Source organism: Populus nigra, chromosome 1 (assembly GCF_951802175.1).
Source record: "Populus nigra chromosome 1, ddPopNigr1.1, whole genome shotgun sequence".
Taxonomy (NCBI): domain Eukaryota; kingdom Viridiplantae; phylum Streptophyta; class Magnoliopsida; order Malpighiales; family Salicaceae; genus Populus; species Populus nigra.
The window spans coordinates 24,674,730-24,693,779 of record NC_084852.1 but is presented as its reverse complement, the minus strand read 5'-3'; the positions used below and the strand labels follow the sequence as shown (position 1 = coordinate 24,693,779).

The 19,050-nt window shown below is 33.2% G+C and overlaps 1 protein-coding gene and 1 pseudogene across 2 annotated transcripts; both read right to left on the bottom strand.

The window, feature by feature from the left end:
* Positions 1–7,268: 7,268 nt before the first annotated feature.
* Positions 7,269–13,666, bottom strand: LOC133668120 (uncharacterized; annotated as a pseudogene).
* LOC133668110 (RHOMBOID-like protein 1) lies at positions 9,065–18,636 on the bottom strand. Of its 2 annotated transcripts, XM_062087858.1 has the most exons (9): positions 18,113–18,636; positions 17,835–17,998; positions 16,989–17,152; positions 16,620–16,879; positions 15,737–15,863; positions 14,156–14,902; positions 13,673–14,016; positions 9,511–9,603; positions 9,065–9,418 (listed from the first exon to the last, which is right to left on the bottom strand). In XM_062087858.1, exons 1-6 carry the CDS (start codon positions 18,397–18,399, stop codon positions 14,780–14,782), a joined length of 1,125 nt encoding a protein of 374 aa, XP_061943842.1. In that variant the 5' UTR covers positions 18,400–18,636; the 3' UTR covers positions 9,065–9,418; positions 9,511–9,603; positions 13,673–14,016; positions 14,156–14,779. The 2 variants fall into 2 exon arrangements, with proteins under 2 accessions (XP_061943842.1, XP_061943837.1); XM_062087853.1 differs by lacking the exon at positions 13,673–14,016.
* Between the last annotated feature and the right edge of the window lie 414 nt (positions 18,637–19,050).

Below are 19,050 nucleotides of genomic sequence, written 5' to 3'. Positions count from 1 at the left end.
TATAAGATAAACTATAATTTTAAAACAAAGATATAAAACAATCTTATAAAATTAAACAAAGAAAAAAAAACGTAAAGCTATAAACAAACCATAAAGTTATAGATTAAGAACATATTTGATATTGTGGTAACGGTTGTTTTTCAAAATGTTTTTCGCTTGGAAATACATTGAAATAATATTTTATTAAAAAATAATTTATTTTTGACATAAACACATCAAAATGATTTGAAAACACTAAAAAGATAATAATTTGAAGCAAAGAAAAAAATAAATAAATATTTAAATATTTTTAAAAGCGTTTTTAAAACGCAAAAACAAACAAGGTCTAAAACATATAGTATTGATATAAATCTACAAGTAAGAATATAACAAGTTAAAATGAAGTTGAATTATAACTTAAATCTTTAAAATCCTCTTTAACAATAATCTTTACAATCTATATTATTTTTCACATGATAAACTAAACAAAGTCTGATATATTTACATAAAACAACAATAACAACAATAAAGCCTTAATAATGTATTCAAAATATGTTGTATTATATTAGACTAATGAGAAAATATATTTAGTTTATCATATTAACAGCATACAAAACATAAAAAAATTATTCAAGGAAAGCCTAGGGTGTATATATGTCTAAATATATAAAAAAGCAAAAATAAAACTCAAGACAAGCGTGTTTTTAACACAAATATAATAAAAAAATATTAGTAGGCATACTAAGCATATATTGAAACTTGCAATTAATATAAATTTAAAATTTATAGCATGCATACTAATAATAAAATTAATTATATTTAAATTAAAACAAGAATGATGCTTACTTGTTGAAGCACTTTAAAGTGTAATGAATCTTTTATTATTATCAATGATGAATAATTTAAACTTAAGATTTTATTACTCCTCATTTGTGAAACCATGATGTTTGCAATATGTCTCCCAAGATTTCAACAACAACACCCTAATTTAGATGCACTTTCAAACTAAGTTTTTTAAACCAAAGTAAAAGGATTCAAAAATGTCTTAACAAAGTATAAATCTAGGTGAGAGAAAAAACAAAGCATTAAAGAAAATAAAAACACTAAAAATAAGGTGAGAAAGAGTGTGAAAAAGTAGGAAAAATCCAAGGTAAAAACTCTTTCTTCACCCCTCTTTTTTATAGTGAATTTTAAAAGTTAAAATATTGAAGAATTAATTCTCATCATTATCAATATTTAATTAGTTATCATAAATCAAGAATTAAATATATAAAAACCAAGGGTTTTTTAAATAAAAATACCAAAGAATTTTTTAGATTAATTTCTCATTCACTTATAATTTATTTAAATCATATTAATTAAATAAATTTCTAACAAATTAATACAGGTCTTTGACACCTCCAATAAGATTAGCTATCATGCATCGTAGCAAAATCTAAAACCAAAAGAGGCATGCAATTCGATTTTAAACCTCTCACAGGGTCATAATTAAGATCAGCACTCTTACATTTTGATAATTGTTAAATTTTATTTGTTTACCGTATGAACATGGAGTGCCAAAGTCGTACATAGACAAGAGTGACAATAGCAATTAATTTTTATAATAATTAATTTCCAGCTTCAATGTGCATTATTATACTTTAGTGGTTGACAATCTCTTGCCTGTTTATATGGTTTAACCAAACTTGATCGAGGTAGCCTTTTGTTTTTCCGTGTCTTATACTTTATGTCGTGCAGTGCTGCTACGAAAACAACCTTTGATTTAACAATAAAAGTATTTGATTTGTTGCTAAGGTGGTTTATGTATCTTGTCTTATATCATTAGATTACATGAAATATAATTAAAAGAGAGTCTCTTTGGAATTTTGCTCTTTGGTTGTTATATATTAGGTAGACGCATATCGTGCTTTCAAGTGCCCTTATCATTGTTTTTTATCTCTTTGGGTTATTTGCAATTAACTGAGTAATTTGTTTGTTTGTTTTTCAATTTTTTAACTTTTGTGATTCCTTATGCCTTTGTAATTATAGATATTCTTTTTAAATCATTTGTTTGGATTTCAGTAATTTAGAATATTTCGTTCTTGTAAGTTAGAAAGAAAATTGGCGGTTTTTATTGCTATGAAGAATTTAAATTATTAATTTCAAAATCAATAATTGAGGTTTTATTAATATGATATATCATGAAGCTTAAACTATCTAAGATTTTCCCTACCGTTATATTTGAAATCTTCTAAACAATTTTCATTACAAATGTTTTGAGAAATTAAAGTTAATTTGTCTATTTGAGATTTCTAAAACTAATTGGCGTTATTAAACTAAGTAACTAATTTATAATGAAATCCAATAAAAATTAAATAATCGAGAAATAGATTATGGAATGGGGAAACGATCTAGGTCGTTATTTTTGTGGTCCAAATTAAGTTTGATAATTGAGGGGAATGTTGCTATCATGTAATAAGATTAGAATAAATAAGAATAAAAATATACATACATTTCTTTGATGACGATCTCTCTTATACGTGATTAAGGATGCAACATTGATTTGTACCTAAATGTTTGAATTCCAGTCCGTAGCTTAATGTCTGCGAAGAATAATGAGACCACATGGGTCTGTAGTCGGAAACCTTTGAGTCATCCAAGATTATTTGTTCTAATAAAGAATGCGTGGCTTGAAGGGCGTGCTTCCTTCCTGGGTAGCTAGGCAGCGACCATTAATTAATTTGGTAATGGTATTATTGGTGGCACGTACCTGCCCCCCTCCATCTGCTGACTTTGCTTCTCAGTTTCTTTAAGAGGACTTTGAATGTGCCCAGTTTTGTTAGTCCCTCTTTCACACACAAGACTGAGATCTGAGTATGGCGAGGTTTGGTCGTGTATGAAGCCACCAGTTTAGGCGTGATTATTGACTCCTGGCTTTAAGATCCTCGCTTTTTCTACGTAGAATTGTAGACTTTGAAGATAAGGATGTGCAGCATCATAGTCTATCGATCGAGATGCATGTTTTTAATTTAGTTGGTAGCAATGAGACTAAGTGCCCTAGCTAGCTAGCTAGCTAGCTAGCTAGGTGCGTGTGCATTTGTATACGTACAGAGGCAGGCATCATGAGATGTAACCTAGTTCCTTACAGGATAGGCTAATTCGACCTCTCTGAAAAGATGGTATCATTAGCTGTGTCAAATATAGAAAGAGAGCACAAAGCTGCGTTAGGATACCCGGACGCAGCAAGATTAACTGCATGTGGGTGAGAAGAAAGATAACATGGCCGCAAGCATGTGGGCAGAGAAAACTTGGCAATGAGGACAAGCAAAAGTACCCCCACAATCTTCAGCTATGCAAATGAATGGTCCTTCATTCCCATGTGATCTTCTAAATATTGTACTCGTATGTATAGATACTTGAACATAATGTGAGGGCTATGGACCATGGACCATCGGCCATGTTACCATCCCATCAGAATGTGACCTCGTTTTGTTTTTTTTTAAAAAAAAAAATCCTTCATTTCGGATAATAATGGATGGTGGAAATCTTTTCTAGAGTGTAAGAATCTACTGTTTTTTTTTTCATGCTTCTATAAAAATACACGGGTATGTGGATGATACAAAAGCATGTGAATCCAAGTAGAAAGATTGAGAGAATCCCACGTTGATGCATTTGTGAACTGTGAAGCACCGGTGCGAATTATGCAGTTGTTGTGCTGTTGGGTCTCGAAAACCAACATGACTAGCTGATTTTTCTGGACCAAAGTCTTACACATTAGAATAAATGGATAGGGACATGGATCCTTCCATTATAAACACGGTTTGACTAAAAAGGTAGACAAAGAGTGTCAGCAATGTAGATAAGAACTGATTCTTCAAAAACGAGACATGAAATCCATCACAGAAAATATAAATTATTTATGACTGCTGTATTGTGTTCTGCATTCTCTGGTCAAAAACAACATGGCATGGCCCATGGGATTACAGACATAATCTGCAGGCTCAAATCCAAAGCTTTGGTAGATTTCAAGAGCAGTATAATTTTTTTTTCCTTACTGGTCAATAATTAATGTGGCGTAGACAGTTCGAGGCCACGGAAAACAATGCTGGTCAAATTTCAAATGATAAATCATTTCCTTCGAACCAAGGGGATTTGATTTGGTGAGACACTTAGGGTTTTATTTTTTCTTCGGGAGATCGTAAAAGGGTCCACACGGGAGATAAAATGATTGATGAAGACTATAAGAGCACAGGCTACTCTGCTGAGCTGCTCTTCACAATCAGGCAGGCTATAAATCTGGAAACCATTCACCCTACACAATGGCTGGAAGATTCCATTTTCTATTGTATATTGATTTCGATAGAGGTCATGTATGTACACAGTTGATTATTTCTCAAAGCCCAGAATATTAATGGAATAAATTGTTTAGATTGTGGGTAGTGATTGATAAGGTTGTTTAGGTAATTAGTTATTTTCTTCCTAGCTCAAAAAATATTAAATTAATGGTAAAACTCGAAGTAATTGTAAAAATAAACAACTTGAAGTCAATAATTTTATTGGATAGATAATAAATAATTTTAAAAAATCTTAAATTTCAAGAATAATTTTATAATAATTAATACTGTGAAATATATATAAGTTTGTAAGATGTAAAAAGATTTTAAACCTCTTATCTCGAACTAGATATTTATATTTTTTAAATTTTATCTTTTTTAATAGTACATGATGTATCATCTTGAATTTGATTGGTTGTTAGTCAGGTATGATACCTCAACAATTTCATATTATTAGGGTTCAATTAATAGCAAATATATTAATTCTGATATCTTAATTATGATATCTCATCATATCTTTGTTTAATTAGGTTCAGATGATCGTCGAAATCAAATGTTCCGGATGCAGCACATCGCCGCCCCGCCCCGCCTTGTAATGGACCGTCTCAAATCTTGAGCGTTTGCGAGAGAGAGGGAGGCATTTTGCATGCCAGTCTTTTTCCTGACTGTGAAGATTAAAGCGTTGAAAATTAGAACCCAAACCAATAATTGCAAATAGAAACAATAATGCTCTCTGCAAACAAGTGTACTCACATTAGCTCGCAGGCCATGATGATCAAGAAAGAACCTTTGCCCAACATAATCTGCCCTACTCTTTATCATGTTGTTACTTGTTAGTTGAATTCCTGGGACCAACCAAATCATGCATTCTAATTCTATGGAACTCTGCGTGCTTGGAAAAACTGGTTTCAGCTTTACTCAATCTCCATGTTGAAAAAGTTTTACGTTTGTGAAGCAGGCGGAAAATGCCATTATGTCTCAACTTTATTTGTTCCCTTGTACTGATCTATTCTTTTCCGAAGCCCCCATGGTGCTTCTTTTTTTTTAATCTTAAAATATTAAAAAAATTAATTGTAAATTTAACTCTGTCAAATTATAATTATATATCAAATATAATAATACATTTAATAACATATTATTTCCTAACAAATACATATACACATTTTACATAAAGTATTTATGTTATTACTAGAAAAAAGTTGAAGATGTGATTTTCAATTTAATATAGAAGATCATGGATATATTAAAGTGCATGACTTTTGAATTGCTTTTCCTCAGAATAATCTCCAGTGTAATTTTACCCCTTTATTCCATAAAACACTATTTAATTTCCTTTAGTAGCTTTACAATTAATGTTATTCAATTTGATCAACTCAGAAACTTTTTAGATTTAATTTTAGTTGAGTTTTATATTAAAAATAAATCAGAGTTGACGAAATCAAAACCAATCAACTTGAAAAATTAGCCCGGATAAAGTTCATTTTTTTTTAAAAAAATTAAGAATAACATTCATTATGGCTTTATCAATCAATTTAATTTATTTTTTTAAAAAAAAAAGGAACAAGACAACAACCAACATAACTACCCACCTATCATGATGTTCGAAAGAGCAAGATCTTCCAAGCCCCAACAAGAAAATGGGGATGAAAGGATTCACGGCAGAGGAGATGGTGCTGTAAAAAGCAATCGATTGCATTAATGAGAGAGCCACCAACCACATGCATGCAAAAGACTATATATTATGGTCCGTCCAACCCTCCATCATTTGCATCTTCGTTCACATGCCCTCTTCATTAGGAAAACTTTATGATTTACGAATAATAATTTATTACTCCACCCACCCACTGAATTATAGCCCTACCCACATTTTTATTGACCTTTTCTCCGGTCTTCAATTAAGTGCAATGCAATAAAATCCCAATAGCCTTTTTATTTATTGCCATCCCTTTCCTTGTAGCCTCTTCTTGAATCCATACATGAAAAGATGTTTTAGAAGGAAGTTGTGGAGCAAGAAATCGTCTTTCCAAACAGAATAAAAACTATTCATTGGCCTCATTTGTGATATACTGTTTGAGAATTGGTGGCCAAGACAGGACTTAATTTGGTATTTCATGGATTTCCCATCGCAAAAGACAGTCGCAATGCTCTTGTCCAAGACATACAACCAATCCTCTGAGCCAGATTTGAAAACCAAACAAAAAGGAGCTATAATTTGCTTCCTCGTCTTCATCCATCTTTTCCAAATTTCAGTTTGAATTTAGCAAGGAAAAGTCTAGCGGCTCCAATGGTATCTTTAAAAATATAATCATAGATAATATAACTCCACTAGTTAAGTTCTAAGTTTATTTTCTAGAGGTCACTAATTCAAATTTTACAAACCTTAGGATCACTGAAAATTTACACGGTTGTTAACTTCAGGGCTCGTGGGATTAGTCAAAATACACGTAAACTGACCTCAACACCCACGTTAATCTAAAAAAATATATAAATAAAAAATCTCCAATGGTCGTTGAGTATTTCAAACCCTGTTCCCATTCATGGCGCTGAATTTGATTCCAAGCAAAATGAGATGCTGGGGCCTAAGGAAAAACGAAAGAATAATGGAAAATGAGTGTAGGACATTTGATGCTTTTAGAGGAAGAGTGAAGAGCAAACAAATAGTCATTGAAAGGATGCATAATGTGCCAGCTATATACTAGAAAGTAGAAACATCCCGGATGATCGATGATGTATCAGACACCAATTTGGAGCAACTTCAGCTTCCGAAGGAAATGTTTTGCAGGTGTAAATTCCCAATTTGTTAGACGCTTCGAATTTTCGATTGGGAAGCATAAACAAGATAAGAGTTTTGGTTCTCTCTCCTCTCCTTTTTTACAAAGGAATTTTTTTCTCTTTTCAGATTTAGGAGCGACCAAATTATAGTCTTTGTTATTTCGATTTTTTAAATCGATAAAATTAAACCCTTTTTTGCAACACTGAGCATTAAAATGAATATCATAAACACATCAAAGGGTTCAGGAACCATTAAGATCTTTTTAACAAACATTGAGGATGAAATTAAAAAAAAAAAAAAAGAGTTCAGGAACCATGGCTGAACAATATTTCAGGGATCAAGAAAAAAGGGAGCTGACTAGGTGCGTTGCAGCAATCCACGATATACCCAAGTCAGGCGCCACAGTGAGATGAACAACAAAAACCTTTCTTGTTTTAGTTTATTTTGTAATTGTACTGTAACTGTAATTTGTGATGCTTCCAGCAAGTAATGTTACCTGTTTACTGAAAGATGGCATACAATTTTATTTGCACTTTGCCCTCATGCAGCGTTAGTACACACGCATATACACTGGGCATCGTAATTGTCACAGTAATAGACGCGGCGTAAGGAGGGTGTTTCATGTAATTGACGGCTGAGCACATCTATTGTCCAACCCTTCAAGTCTTCCTGCATATAACGAGTGATAAAGCATTGAACATGACAATTAGTGTTCACATGGAATTACCTTAGACGAGAGACACATTTTGTTTGTTATTTGGCTAAACAGATTAGAAAACTGTTCAGATAAATGGACAGAGGAAAGTGGAAAGCATTTCCCAATTCCCAAATCATCAGATTAACAAGATCATAACAATTACTATACTGATTGTAGTATGAACGCAGAAACCACAATTTTCAGCTTGGTATGCATGAACAAAGAGAGGGTCATCCAAGGTAACAACGCAGATGACGACGACTCTGGAACAGAGAAACTTCAAAACAAGTCATGAAAAGCAATCAAAACCATCAATTATCACGGTAGGATATTCTCACTTCTAGGTTACAGTTTAATGTTAATGGCAACTGTGAGCACATTAAATCAATCTGGCTTACTGCTGATAAATAGCGACTTGCAGCAGCATTAAAATCAAGGCATATGCAACTAATAATTCCCAATGCTCGGGGTAAAGAATTTTCAATTACCCAGGCTACCATTCTCGAAAAGCTAGAAGAGGACCCTACAGGTCTTGCATAACCCAAAAGAATGAATGAGGCACGGCATTTTTTTTAATTTTTTTTTTTCTTTTAGAGAACCTTATCACACATTTGTTAAAAACAACGGAGAATGACATTACTAGGTGTTAAGCAAGCCAGGAACTAGATTGTGTCTGTTGAGCATCGTGTCCACCACCACATCAACTTAGATTGGGAGTGACTTGACAAACAAAAAGAATCGAATTTTGAAATAGCAAACCATCATGCAATTTCAAAATGAGATTCACTGAGAAAGCATTTCCAGGACAAAATTCATTATCAATTGATTGTTTCCTAACACCTGAAGGAAATGGAAGCAATAATTAAGCAAAAATGTACAAAGATGTGCAACTAGATATCCAAATAAACCAAAACATGGTAGTCTCCTTCAAAACTTTCATGCGTTATAACTACAGTTGGCATCATCACATTTGCAACCTAGCAAGTGCAGTATTCCCTGATATATTATCTCGGCAACCCCTGAGCAACATATGTTCCCCAATATTTTGAAAACCACATATGATTGATGATGACATAGTCTATGGAAATCTTTACTTTAACATACTAAAAGGTAATTTTTTTTGACAGGATGCAAGTTGATTACAGTAAGATACCTGAAAATAAGCTTTGTAGCATAAGTAAGCATCCTCCTACCCCTACATATTGGACATCCTATTATTAAGCTGCATTGCTGTTTGTGGTATCAAGGATAAAAAAATCCAGCAGATGCAACATCACAGCCATCCATTAACTAGAAAGTGGGTGACAAATAACAACCATGTGATAACCATGTGTTATAGATTCCCTTATTAAGGAGTTAAATGTGAGCAAATGCACTTGCTACTTTACAATCATTCCCATGATGGATATGTGTTTATCAGCCAAACTACATAATGAAGTAGTAATGAAAAGAACAAGAAGCTTCACCATGCGCACCGGTTCTTCTGTTCTTATGCGTGCATTAGAACAAGCAAGCTTGGATTCAAAAGGAGTCCTAGACCTCACTTCTCTGAACTCCTCCCATTCCTCGAAAGTAAGCATCCTAACTGTGCCTTGACCAACTGGGGAATTCTTAATTTTGTGCTTCCATCATTTCTTGCGAGTGTGAATCGTCATACTTGAGTTCAATTTCCAAAAACAAAATCAATCTATTTAATTCAGAAATCAATAAAATCCAAAACCAATCAAGAATGGAATGTCACAACATACCATCATGAGTAGCTTTGCAAAAGGTGCAGTTCCAACAACAGTGAGAATCATGGGCATAGTTGCAGTGTCAAGAAATGACATGGATTCTGGGACCTGGACAAAAATGTCGTCCCTTTTTTTAGAGTTCTTCTTTGACCTCGTTTTCTCCAATTCCATGATTATTCTCTTCAATGTTTCCGTGGGACCATCATGAGACACTGTTGTATGCAATTGTCTCCTACATGACATAACTACTTTCCTAAACCCTAAACCAACATCATTTTTCAAGACCAATCACGCAAATGATTCAGCGCTAATTGAATGGGAGAGAGAGAGACCTCCAGTGTAGTGAGCTCGAGTTTTTCTTAGGGTTTTAATGATATGAGAAAGAGAGATGTAAGGGAAGGAGAAAAGTCTCATAAAAATTACATAATATAACAAAATGCAACAATTCTCACAAATTCATCACCAAAATTTATCAATTACAAAAAAATTAGATAATTTGACAAACTTTGACAAAATTAATCAATTAACATACATTCTCACCAATCACATAAACCCTAGTTAACATAATTGATCAAAATTCTCATCAAATTCATCAATTAACACAAATTCTGATCAATAGTAACGTATTCTCATCAAATTAATAACTAATTGATCTAAATTTAACAAAACCCTATTTCATGAAATTTATGCCTAATGGAAGAAATTTATCAAGTCAATTGATGTAATTTATACATAATTAACATTATTTATATCTAATTGGCCTACATTCAACTAAACTCTAACCTAATTAAATAAACACTAAATCAACAAAACCCTAATTCATGAAATTTATGCCTAATTGAAGTAATTTATGTAATTTTTACATAATCAACATAATTTATACCTAATTGATCTAAAATCACCAAAACCCTAAATATAAAACTCCTGCCTAATTGAAGTAATTTATCAACTCAATTGACGTAATTTATACCTAATTAACATAATTTAAACTTAATTGATCCAAGTTCAACTAAAACTAAAATAACAAAATAAACCCTAGCCCTAACATAATAATCAAATCACAACAAAATTCATAAAATTAAGAGTGGGAGATAGAGTGTGAAGGAGGGGTGGCAGCGGTGGTGGTGGTGGTGAGTGAAGGAGAAGGGGTTGTGGGTTTTTGTGGTGAAAGGAGGCAACGAGACAAGGAGGCCAGGAGGTGAGGAAAGCTCATGGTGAAGACAGGGGGGAAGGGGTTGCACCGGTAGGAGTGGTGCAACTAGGAAATTATTTTTGTTGCGCCGCTTGGGGTGATGTAATCAAGAAAATGTGCTATCTCCCCATTTTTTTTCTTTTGCAATGCTAGTTCCCAAAATACTTTTGCTAACCATGCAATTTTGAAAGGGAAAAAAAATCAAACTTTCCACATCTTTACATTGCTTTGCCATTTTTTTACAATATATATATATATAAAGAGTTTAAGCTCATCTAACAAATTTATCAACTAAACATAACCCTAAAATCGACAAAGACAACCCTCAAAAACACATTATTCTCAATTTTCACAACAAGTGCAACTTAATCAACCCTAATTACAAACCTTAAATCACGAATCAAGAAACACCTTCTCAACTGAAAGCAAATTAGTTGTTCTTAAGGAAACTCATGCTATGTTTAAAAAGCAATATAAATCTTAACACTACTTTTGAATAAACCATGATGGATTGAAATATAGTATAAAAAAAATAGAGTTCAAATACTAACCTTAGAATGGAATGTCAAGTTAAAAGTCTTCACCTCAATGTTATAAACTTCAAGCCATGTGGCTTTACGAATACCATGCATCAACCTCGAATCAAAATCAAACAAGAATAGCTCCATTCCTTTGAAGATATTTAATACAATATCTCTTTTGCCCACAAGCAATCCAAGAAGCTTGTGACTATAGCAATCCTATTTTGTTTTGGAGCTACACATAACTATCATCCTCATAATCTCATTCTTCTTTTTCATTTTACTTGAAGTTTATTCGTCATTTATACTATTGGTAATCCTTGCATTCCCAACCCTTGAAACTACCTTGTTCCTTTTTCCACTCTCTTTTTCCCTTGAGGTATCTACTTTTTTCCTAGAATTTGCCATCATGAGATGTTTATCCTTCACCTTTTGCTTTCTCTCCATTATCAATGCCATCCTTCAAATATTCTCATTTTCACCTCTAACAACTAGAATATCTTCTTCAATAAGCTTCTCTGCCTTATCTTTTGCCTCATTTTCAATGCTTTCTTCATTCATCAATCCATCATCATCCTCTTCATTATTCACCTCTCCATTGGTAGGTTCTATCTCATCTTTACCTGCATTAGCTACATTCGTTTTTTTTTGTAAGATCTTCCTTCTATTCACAACCAAGAATCAAAGTTGTTCCTTCTGCATTCATCTGAGCTGGTGAGGATGAAACTCTCTCAATTTCTACTTTGAGTTTTCTACATTGTAACTCTTATCGTTGTCAATTTTTTACACAAAGCTAAAAGGAAGCTCATCTTCCATACCATCCATTGAAGCCCTATATGATACATAGTACGGAGCAACTATAGATCCTGACAAACCTTAAAAAGTCAAAAGTATTTGAGAAAAAAATGACTTCAACTCAAGACATGCCTATCACAGTTTAGCTTCTCACCAAATGAGAAAGCTCATCTTCCATACCATCCATTGAAGCCCTATATGATACATAGCATTGATCAATTATAGATCCTGACAAACCTTAAAAAGTAAAAAGTATTTTAAAAAAATGACTTCAACTCAAGACATGCCTATCACAGTTTAGCTTCTCACCAAATGAGGAAGCTCATATTCCATACCATCCATATTGTATCCTTGTATGATACATAGCACTAATCAAGTATAGATCCTAACAAACCTTCAAAAGTCTGAAGCATTTGAAAAAATGACTTCAACTCAAGACATCTTTGTCACATTCTAGCTTCTCACCAAATTGAGCACATTTTACACAATTTGGTGAAATAATTTCTTTCTTATATCTCATCTGATATGCGCATAACCTTAAATCTTGCTCTGCAAAGAAATGACTTGAGCTCAAGACATCCCTATTACATTCTAGTTTTTCACCATCTACCACATTATATTGTATATCCCATATTTATATTCCCATCCCACATATTTGGTAGCATTTGGGTTACCCCAAAATGTGGTAAATTGAGGCATGCTTATTTTACATCAATAGAAGTGGGGTGACAAATCATGCTGGTGGGCCATGTTCATATCACATCAACTAAGTATTCAGATAAATAAGTCACTCCAAACCTATTCAGTTAATTATGTAAAAGCACTTAAGAGAGAATGAGCTATTTATTGTAACACACGATTCCTATGTTCCTTTAAATAAAATGGATTCTTGTCAGATTGAGACGATCATTTAACACACAATTACACTGAACATAGGCTAAACCCAAAGCTGCTAATTTCATGTCAGGTTTTCAGTAACATTAGCAAGCAGGTTTTGTGATGTATTGCAATCTCTTACAGCCATCCAATGGTGGCCGATCCCTTATATTATTATTGTAGCATGGCAAAAACACATAAAATGCAAAGGCAATGCAGCCATGTTATTTTTTATGCATAATGATATCATGATTCTTGCTCCTTATATAGCACGGGAATAGGTTATACAACATGTAGATGAAATGTTTTGGATTAATGAAATGGTTATACAACATGTCATAGATGAGCAGAATAAATTCTCTAACTTATTTGCGGATGAAAAATTAACAATTTCAACATGTGGATGGCTCTATAGTCTATACACATCAGAAAAGGAGATGAGCCTTGGTTCTTTTCTAACAGCTTGGGGAGCTTCTCTTGTGGGCTATGGGAACTCTGGAGGCAAAGTGCTATGGCAGTGCAAAAATTCAGTGACCTGATGCATACAGAGTTGTTAAAGTAATTCTAAAAATTTGGAATAGGAAAGTTTTCCTGGCTTCCCTCTGGTGTGTTCCTCCTCACATGTCTTTAAAGGTGTCGTCTAAGCAGCTATATAGAAATATGTTCTAGTTATGTATTCTAGTTCTTCCCTAATAAAATACTTTTTTCAAAAGAAATGAAGAAAACTCGTACAGAGTGCTTGCTACTAATTCTTTGAAAGCATAAAATATAAAGCATAGAAACCAACAATTACCCCAGAGCTTTTTATGGCCCATTATATCTTCTAACAATGCTCTCTAGTTTCAAATTCTACAACTTGTTTTTCTTAACCCACATGTAAGTGTTTGATCGCTGGGGGCCTCGAGTTGACAGGCTCTTCTCTGTGACTCGGTTCTTGAGAGTAGTTTCGCTCACGGCAGTTTCCAAGAAGAAGAAATTTATTAAAGCATGACACAATAAAATCGCTTAAATTAAATAAAAAAACTGATGAATCTCCACATGTCGAGACTGCTACTGAATAGAATATCAACAATCACAACATCTGATGGCAACCTAAAAGCTATCAATTACCCAACCACCTGCTTCCCAGCATACCCGCTGTTATTGCAAGAAATATATTATTACAACTGAGAATATAAAATCGGAAAGGACCCGATTTACAAACTAGACTGACTATATTTTCATTGCTCAATATCGGACAAATTAAAATGCTAAATATTAAATAAAGAAGACTCACCAGGTTTCTTCTGCAAAACCTCAAAATCAACTCAACTCGACGAGCAGAGATGCAGAGAGAGGGAGGGGGAGAGAGAGAGACATTGTTTGCAGCTCAGCTGCAGGGGATGCTTCGCTTTCAGTTGTTCTGGACTGGGGGTTCTTGTATGTTGGGCCCCTTCTTCTTTATCAGGGCCCTAGTAGTTTAGGCTAATGACTCTAACTGGGCCTCATGAGGCCTTTTTAATCACTTGATTCATAATTGTTGGATGAGGCTAGCCAGATCACTACTGTATTTTTAATGGAGTTTCACGAACTCTGTTTCAAGCATTGTTGTTTAAAACAACGTGAAAAACCAATCATCACAAATGTAAAAAGTATGGATGCCATGGTGGAACAGAAATACTTTGTTTACACTGTTCATTAGTTCGTATAAAATTGATCTGCTATTCTTGCCAGTATCCCAAGAATCATAAAGAGAGAGTATGAAGTTTGAACCATGCAGAGTATACAGAAATCCATGAAATTATATCATCATGCGGCGGTCATCGATGAGTGTTTTTTACATTTGGATAAATGAATCATATAAATTCACCAGTTTGTAAAACTATGTAGTTCGATCAATCTATCGTGTACAGGGTGCACATCAACTGCAAAGCTGAGCGCACAACTGCTGAACCTTGGACAGGTCGTCAGCAGACAAATAATACAGGTTGCTTTTCCCATTGCTCAAGCACGTCAAGTTCAGTTGATTTCCAAGTTGAGACGACTGGAAAAACAACACGTACATGGCTTCAACACAGGTTGCTGATGATAATTATATTCAAACGATTTAATAGCACAATGTTCAAGGATGAAGGCACAATGCGCCAGGCACAATGAGGAATGGGATGCAGTAAGCTATTTTAGGAAATTAAAATATTTTCCTCAGTTATTTTTATTTCTTCATTTTCTGTTTAGTATTCTTTATTTTTTTATTTTATATTATTATGCTTTTGTGGTTTTTTACTATTTGAAAGAATAGTTTTCCTATTTTACATTTCCTATTCATATTAGTAGAGTTTTATAATTTTTTTATATAAAAAGTTATAATAGTCTTTTTAACAAATAAGACTTGATTGAATAAAAATTAAATATTTTAAGTATTTTTATAATTATAGTGTTTTTAGTCTTTGAGGATTTTGACTTAACTTTCATATATATATATATATATATATATATATATATATATATATATATATATATATATTAAGTTCCAACAATTTCTCATAGTAATTAATTGTTGAATAATCATGACTACTAGAAAAAATCACAAAACATAGCATGCTCTTGTGGAAGAGAATGAGGAGGTTACCATCGGGAAAGAGAATTCTTTGAACTAATGTGTTGTTTTCATTAGTTGCTATTATTTTATCTTTCTTATTTATATTACTAGGGTTTTGTTAATAGCCTCTTGGCATTTAAGATTTGAATGAAAAAAAATTGAATATTTTAAATATCTTTTCATAATTATGTTGTTCTTAATATTTAAAATTTTCAACTTAAAATGCCACTAGAGCAAAAAGATACACATACATACAGTTAATGTGTGGGTTATAGTTACCTGACAATAAACTTGCCGAGAATTGCAGCTCCATAATGAAGTAGGAACGCAGCTCAGGTAATGACACCATGAACAATGATCATTCACATTAACTCCTCGAAGGAGTGCAACCATCCCAAGAGTGAATCTGAAATAATTGCATCACGCCTGTTAAGAAACCTTCTACATCTAAAGATGCCATGTATATATATATATATGAAGGCAAAATGAAATTTCTCAAATGAACCATTAAGCATGGTAATAATTAGATTATAGGAAACAAATAACTTTTCAATCAAATTAACATATTCTTTGTTTGTCTTGTGTAAAATACTTTACAAAGAAATATTATCCATATTTTCCCAAAATGTTTTTCAAACACTTTTTTCTATTTTTGATTTCCGTAAAATATTTTACAAAAAAATTTGTCAATAAAAAATATTTTGCAGTCAAGCTTCAAATTTAATTTATTTACTAAAAATTATTTTTATCTGTAACATATTTTACAAATATTAATATATTTACAATATCATTCAATTATTTTAATCAAAACTTTCATCTCATTACCACGACCACCATTTTCTTCTTCACCATCACCGTTCCACGCCCATTTCCTCTTCAATCATTATTATTATCACACCACAATCTTCTTCTGTATCATCGCTATTATAAAATATTTTACATGAAAATATTTTTCGAGTTAAATATTAAAAATTAAAAAATATTTTACATGTAAAATATTTTTTATTTATAAAGTATTTTACACAAAACAAATGAACCCTTAGTCTCACTCATCTAATATATCGCATAGACTAAAATACAAAACCTCCGTGAATCATAGAGATGCAACCACCGGAAGTTCAACATGCAAATATCGAACTCCAAACATCAAAAATTAACTTACCCAATGATGATTACTATCAGAGATACAACCCACAGTACATACTGGTACGCCTTGTGTTTAGATTTAGCTGGGGGTGCAATGTATCCTGGAGGACATGCTTTTTGGTTGATCCACTTAAACTGGGGGCGAATTAAGAACACAAAGCCCAGAAAAAAGCCAGAGAGAAATCCTCCAATATGAGCATAGTTGTCCACATGTGGGAGGAGTCCAACCGCTAGATTTATTGCAATGATGCAAAGGAGAGTTGCCAGTGCTGCTGACTGCACACAAAAATCTGCAAGCATAAGACAATTGGGCCACATATGTAGCAAACTTCAAAGCTGAAATCTTACAAGGAAACCCCGTTTTATTCAGGGTAATCAAATGTACCTTATTTGCGTATATGGTCCAGTTCGTAATCAGCTCTGAAAGCATGCCTCCTAGTAAACCAAACAGCGCACCGGAGGCACCAACAGATATACCTGTCTGAATAAACAAAGCCGACAACAAACTCCCACCAAAGCCAGAAATGACATAGACCAACCCAATTCGAACTGTAATAACGGTGATTGAAAGAATAAATTATAATTTTGAATGATGAAAGTATAACTTAAGAACGAAGTGAAGCAATTCCATTCATTAGCTCAGGCATTCTTTCTCAATGCTTGTCATTTCTTTTTACATTATCATCCTTCATAAAATTCATCACGCACAATTATTGAACATCTGTGATTAGAATCCGTTAAACTGCTATAGAGAATACCTAGCATATGACTGCAGTCATCAAGCAATTAAAATAAATAATTCATTTTGAATTCTTGGCACTTTAAACACATAGAATCATCAGTGACATTCCATGGATAAAACCCCAAGATTTCCACAATTTCCTTCTAAAAGTTTTCAGCTCAAACCAGGAAGCAGCACAAGATTAAGATATTTATCGGCATTCAAATTTAGTACAGTACGCACAATTATGTTCTGAACTCGTCAAAAAAGTCAGGTGAAAATCCAATATGCTCTGTTTCCTGCGCCGCTACACCCCCAAGAAAGAATCAAAACAAGCAATTTGTTTCCACATTTAAATGCAAAAGGATACAGAACTAATTTAAGATTATCTTAAGCACATTCTCAAACACATGCCCCTTGGAAAAAGTTGTAATCTTCGTAGAAACTTCTCGGCTAAAGCAGACAGGTATATGATTTGAACAAAATTAACGACAGAAGCAAAATACATACAGAACCCAAATTCTTGCTCAAGACGAATTCCAATTAGGAGGAGACTCAACATGTTGGCAACCACATGGAATACTCCAGCATGTAGCCATATGCAAGAAATGAGACGCCAACTCTGGTGCTTATTCACCACTCTAGCCACGTCAAGAGCTCCCATCTTCACCAAACTGCAGAAATAAATAAACAAACCAACAAATCCATTCTTGATTTTAATAAAAACCCAAAAATATCAAGCCAGCATTGTGATCAATAATAATGCTTATAATATGGGGGGGGCTCACGTTGAAGAGGAGGGGCCAAGAAGGGGATTTTCTTTGAGAGGCTGAAAGGAGAATCTGCCCAAAGAAGGAGCAGCACAAGAGCCAGAATTGGTGGGGCAATCATTGACATACATGACAGCAATAAAGACAGCAATGTTAGAAACCACAAATAAGGGGACAAGCCATGGCACCCATTTCTTGAAAACAGATTTGTTCTGGTACGGTGGTGGTGAGCCTCCATTGTTTTCCCGCCTTGGATGTACCTTAATCTCCACAATGTCGTTCCCTGCGCCCTCCCTCCCCATCATCACCCTTATCTATCTTGAATTGAATTATCAGTTATTTTCATTCATCAGAAAATCGACATGGTTGGTAGTTGCAGATGGAGAGAGGGAGAGGCTGGGACCGGAACGATGGGTTTTGGCTTTTACCGTAATGTGAGAGGAGGAATTTAGTCAATTAGGAGCGTAATTAATGATAATTGGTTTGGGTTTCCCTGTTTCCTTTCATTAGTTTTTTCTTTTTTCTGTTCGGTTTTCATTTCTTCAGGCAGATTTATCTTCTTCTTTTTTTATTTACATTTTTTTATTTCTCAATAAATTAGGATTTTGAGTCTTAAATTTTATTTTTTAGAGATATTATTATTTGACCCAGGTAACCTGATAAAGAAACTGGTTGACTTGCTACTGGTATAATCTATCAAAAATCTTTTGATTTTTTTTATTTTTTTTAATAATATGATTTTAACTTTTAAAAAGAATTCTTTTTAAAACTTATTCTCTCCTATGTTATTGTCTTAGATTATTCTTTGAATCAGACCAATAGCAGATTTAATAAATACTGTAATATCCACAATAAAAAATAATAATAATTTTGAGGGTTTTAGATTGGACAAGTGCCTATAGAAATATCCGTGTATGATTGAGCAGGTTATTTATTTTTATGTTTTAAAAATATTT